This window comes from Pyrus communis, chromosome 12 (assembly GCF_041283825.1).
Source record: "Pyrus communis isolate YQ-2024b chromosome 12, ASM4128382v1, whole genome shotgun sequence".
In the NCBI taxonomy this organism is placed as follows: domain Eukaryota; kingdom Viridiplantae; phylum Streptophyta; class Magnoliopsida; order Rosales; family Rosaceae; genus Pyrus; species Pyrus communis.
In genome coordinates, this window is record NC_142576.1 from 8,522,811 (window position 1) to 8,527,474 (window position 4,664).

General features: G+C 41.3%; 1 protein-coding gene across 1 annotated transcript; it reads right to left on the minus strand.

Moving 5' to 3' along the window:
- Nucleotides 1-1,027: 1,027 nt before the first annotated feature.
- On the minus strand, nt 1,028-4,150 carry LOC137745271 (putative E3 ubiquitin-protein ligase XBAT31). Its single transcript, XM_068485190.2, has 8 exons — nt 3,815-4,150; nt 3,677-3,739; nt 3,467-3,538; nt 3,247-3,368; nt 3,004-3,144; nt 2,808-2,915; nt 2,010-2,268; nt 1,028-1,755 (listed from the first exon to the last, which is right to left on the minus strand). The coding sequence occupies exons 1-8, from the start codon at nt 3,992-3,994 to the stop codon at nt 1,369-1,371; spliced, it is 1,332 nt and encodes a 443-aa protein (XP_068341291.2). The 5' UTR covers nt 3,995-4,150; the 3' UTR covers nt 1,028-1,368.
- Between the last annotated feature and the right edge of the window lie 514 nt (nt 4,151-4,664).

Sequence of the window (4,664 nt, forward strand, 5' to 3'; positions counted from 1 at the left end):
CATCTTGTTGGAACATATTATCATGTTTTGTGTTCAAGTTTGGTATTTTATGTAAATCGTGAGATTCTTATCTTAGTGATTCTTTAATCCACTCGGTTTCAGTCAACTGGATCTTTCTTCCATGACAAGAGCATCACACTGGGGAGCCTCATCGGCGTTTCCGGCATCTTAGACCTCTCCAGAAGATCCAAGGGGAAGGAAATGTTTTCCTTCTGCTCCAAGCTAACGAACGAATTTGTGAATGTGAGCAATAGTACTCCATCACTAGGTCACTTTCTTGAGGCAGAAAGGAGCGCAAGTAGCAACAAATTAACCAAAGAAATAACGTCGTAAAAAGCCGAATATGGCCCCGATTTCGCATCGTCTGTGCCGGTTTCCGGCCCCAACAGGGTGTTTGTGGTCGGTGCAGTTGCAGCTGCTCAGCCAAGTCCTTCAGAGAGTGGAGATGGCGGAGCAACATCCAACAGAGAGTTTTTATAATACGACGATGGATTTGGAACTCCATTACTGTTTTCATGTTTGTGTGGATAGCTCATCAAATGATCATTGACCCCTCATTGATGGAGGATTCTTATTTTAATTAATATATAAATATATAATTCTCTGAAATCCACTGCTTGGTAATGGTGTGTTAGTTTCGCACTTTAACATGCTCAATATTCTAAACTAATCTAATCTACGAGAAAAGGTAACGAACTCAGGTGAAAGTGGACATACATGATACTCTACCCCTACCTAACCCACATTTGCACACGCTCTCTTAGATTGCGAGGAAACTGCAGCTTAAACCCATGGAAACAGATTCTTTACAACACAACTCCTTGCAGATGCAGATATGTTAAAGTGGCTCTGTTGATTCCTCGCCACAGACGGCTCTTACCGAAAAACTCAGTAGTTTTTTTTTTACCTGACATTATAAGTTTCTACCTTAAAGTAGGAAGACGGACTTAATCTCTCGTTACACAATCATACAAGAGTGAATGAGGCAAAAAGGACTAGAAAAAACATGAAATAACAAAAAGAATCCTTTGTTTCCTCAAATGAAAAGGGTAATGTAATTGAACTTTTATTTATTTAATGGAGAATTATATTTATAATTGGGTGAGAAACCCTTGAAAGTTTTGCTGCTTCTTTAATTTAAAGAAAAACAGACTCAAATGACTCAAAGAAACAAGACCTGGAGATCCAGGTTACTGAAGGACATCTATATTCTCATATGCTCTTTAGCAACTAAGACCCTCCAAACGAATTGGAAAACATGCCGCTGAGGATCCCTCTCCATCTTCCCGAGCAAAACCAAGAGAACAAGCTCCTTCATCTGCTGCACTATCAACAGGTTCATAGAGAACAAGTCCATATCTCCAATTGTCAAAGCTTATGGATCTCCTCATTGCACTCGGCAGCTACCTTCCCTGAACTGCGACTTCCCATCCTTCCGAATGAGCTCATGGGAGACAACCCCTTGAAGCTACTGCTGCCTTCACTGACATTAGACTTTCTTGATCTCCTTGGCTTTGTGGGACTCATTTCCGGATCCACGTCATTGTTGGCCTTAATGTTGGCAACAACTAGTTGGGTAATGGTGGTTCGGCAAAAGGGGCAAACTGGGACTGTAGGACAAGTAGATGATGGATCGGGCTTCTTGTGGCAGCATAGAGCAAGTGTACAATGCGCGCACATTTGATGCCCACATGGTCCGACCTCAATTGTGCATAACTGGTCAAAGCATATGCAGCACAGGTCCACATCGGTAGCCTGTATGATATGATTTGACCAGTGAATAAGAAAGGGACATGCATTGTCCAAGAAATATAATTCTGCTAAGGTTTCATTGCATCGGTGCACAAAAAACACATTTGACGCCATGTACTTGCAATTCTGATATTCTGTTAATAATTCCAATATAAACAAATAGATAACCCTAGAAAAACTATAAACTCTTTCTACTGACCCAATCCTATCGAGAAAAAAAAAATGCAAACATAAGCAAAAAGAGAAGGCACGTTTACCTCAGAGGCATTATCATCAGTCTCTGCATCTGAATGCAGAGGAGATGGAAGTGAGTAAACTGTATCCTTCAAGATAATTTTCTCCCTCTCCATGTTTGCCTCCGTTAATGCCTTTTCTAACAAAGCTTTAGCCTCTGGATTCAGCTCGGTGATGAACTTCAAAGGCGATGGCCAGACAAGAGGCTCTGCTGATGAAGGGTTCAATACGGCTGCGCAAGCTTGATGCTTGTGCTTCAGAGCAACTGTATATGGTATTCTCCTGCAGAGATCCACTTTTCAGATGTCATGACAACATATCTATAAATCTAGAATCTAACTTTTACCAAAATAAGAACATTTACAAATTAAAGAAGGAAGACTTGTGGGTTTAGAGGCACAATTCATTTATAAATGATTTTGCAGTACAAAATCAACAAAACAAGCTCGCCAGCCTGAATTTTTACTGGTGTACTGACAATGCTTAAAAAGATTTCCAATGCAGAAAATATGGTGCAAAGAAGGCCTTTTTTCTTGAGGATTGTATCCATATATTAATACCAACATTGGGTTCTTCCAAGATACCATTCAAAAACAGGTAAGCAATTAGCTGGCAGCGATAAGAAATTAAGGAATTAAAAACAACACAAATTCCTAATTAGAAATCCAATTGTTTTATGGAATGCAATGATTCCAGTAAAGTCTATGAGAAGCAAAAACTCGTCGACCTTATTGACTAATACAGACAACTGCCTAGTGTTTCAAACATGGCAAGATGCATAATTATTCAGAGGCATTACACCACCCATTAAAGAAAGTTACCCAGAAGAGTCTCTTTGAAGCCGATCCGCTCCCCAAGCAAGTAACTCTCTGACACAATCTAAGGATCCACCACGAGCAGCTAAGTGAAGTGGTGTACTTCCAGGGTAGCTGCACATATATGGTACTACAATCAATCTGATTGTCAAGGTATTACTATGAATCTATAACATGAGTAATAATTAATATAGATAATTACCCATATCCACCAGTTGAAGCACAAACAAGAGCCCCATTGTCTAAAAGAACATGAACGCACTCTGGCCATCTTTGGCGGGCAGCTAAATGCAATGGGGTTGCACCACCTCCATCTCTTATGTTCACAAATCTCGCAAATCCCCTGCCAATGCCATTCAATGTAGCATAAACATCAATCATCAGAGAGAGAGAGAGAGAGAGAGAGAGAGAGAGAGAGATAGAGAGACAGTGAAGAAGGACCAACCAAGAATTTGCAACAGGGGTGGAATGCGCGGTGGAGAGAATGGCTTGAAGGCAGTCTGAATGGCCATGGTATGCAGCGTAATGCAGGCAGGTTCTTCCGTTCAGGGAATCAAACATCAATATCTAACAATTCACACAGAAAACTTAAATATCAGCATCTCAGCAGTATAATTCAAATCAAAAACTGTATACGAAAACAGAAAAAGGTAATCTGAACATACATTTGCTCCCGCTTGGATAAGCTTCTGGACACAAGTGATATTCCCATTCATTGCAGCCAACATTAACGGAGTCTAAAACCCCATCACATTCACAAACAGTTCAAACCACATAAGAAAATTGGGAAGGACAAATTCAAAACAAGGCAATCCAATCCAAAGCATGCAACTAATCTTTATACACAAAAATCATCAAAAACAAAATCCCATTACCTGTTTGTATCGATTCACCACATCTGGATTGATAACAGACCGATCCAACAGCATAGAGAGAACCTAAACTTAATCCGATGAAGAACATTAATGAACATAAATTACAATTAAAATCCATCAATGAAATCCAAAACCCACCTCGATCCGGCCATTTGCAGCGGCGACATGCAGAGCAGACAGCCGGCTGCGGCCTTTGCTCAGCTCCAAAACACTTGGGTCAGCTTCCACCATTGCTCCAACGAGATCCAGGTCCCCATTCCCCACAGCTCCAAAGACTCCATTCTCACGAGGCTCTCCGCAGCTCAGGCCCTGACCCATCTCCCTCAACACTCTTACCGTTATCGCATTTGAAAGGTGGCCTGAGAGATAAGTTTCACACGCGCCACCTTTCAATGGCGACGTGCTGCCACCGGATGGGCGGAGGTGGGACAGCTCTGGCGATAGCAGTGGCTTAGGCTGCAATGTATATTGATGTGAATGGTCAATTAAGTAGTAAACGACTAGTACTTGCGGGGACTGCCCTCGGGATTCGGACTGACCGCTGAGATTTCGGGCAGCTTGACCGCGCGGTCCTTTCTTCTTTCTATTGTTCTAGTGAACAATTTTAATGTCAGAGCTCGGGCAGCTGTCGGATATTACTACTGGGCAATTTTTTTGGGTTTTGTATGTCTTATCCTTCGAAGGATGGCTTGACACAAATCTTTGTTTCACACATGGGTTTGGTGGCAAATTAGATAATCTAGTTTTAACCAACTTGCATTTTCCCACACTAAATCTTGGTTTTCATGTTTTTTTTTTTATGAGGAAGTTTGGGGTAGATTGTTTGATTAGTTGATTGATCGCACCATTTAATGTCGATAAGTATAATGTTGTATTGCTGCATGCTGAATCAAGCCGTCCCAAAAATAAGTGTGTGCTAAGTGTACTGCAATTTACTGAGGCATATGCTTCCCCTCTTCCATTCGTTGATCGAACTGCTGATGATCAG

Excerpts from the sequence above, each read along its gene's own strand:
- LOC137745271 (XM_068485190.2), bottom strand. The coding sequence starts at position 3,994 with ATGGGTCAGGGCCTGAGCTGCGGAGAGCCTCGTGAGAATGGAGTCTTT. Across the intron at positions 3,740-3,814 it reads CTGCAAATGGCCGGATCGAG|GTTCTCTCTATGCTGTTGGA; the intron begins GTGGGTTTTGGA and ends GATTAAGTTTAG. Across the intron at positions 3,145-3,246 it reads ACCCCTGTTGCAAATTCTTG|GGGATTTGCGAGATTTGTGA; the intron begins GTTGGTCCTTCT and ends TGGCATTGGCAG.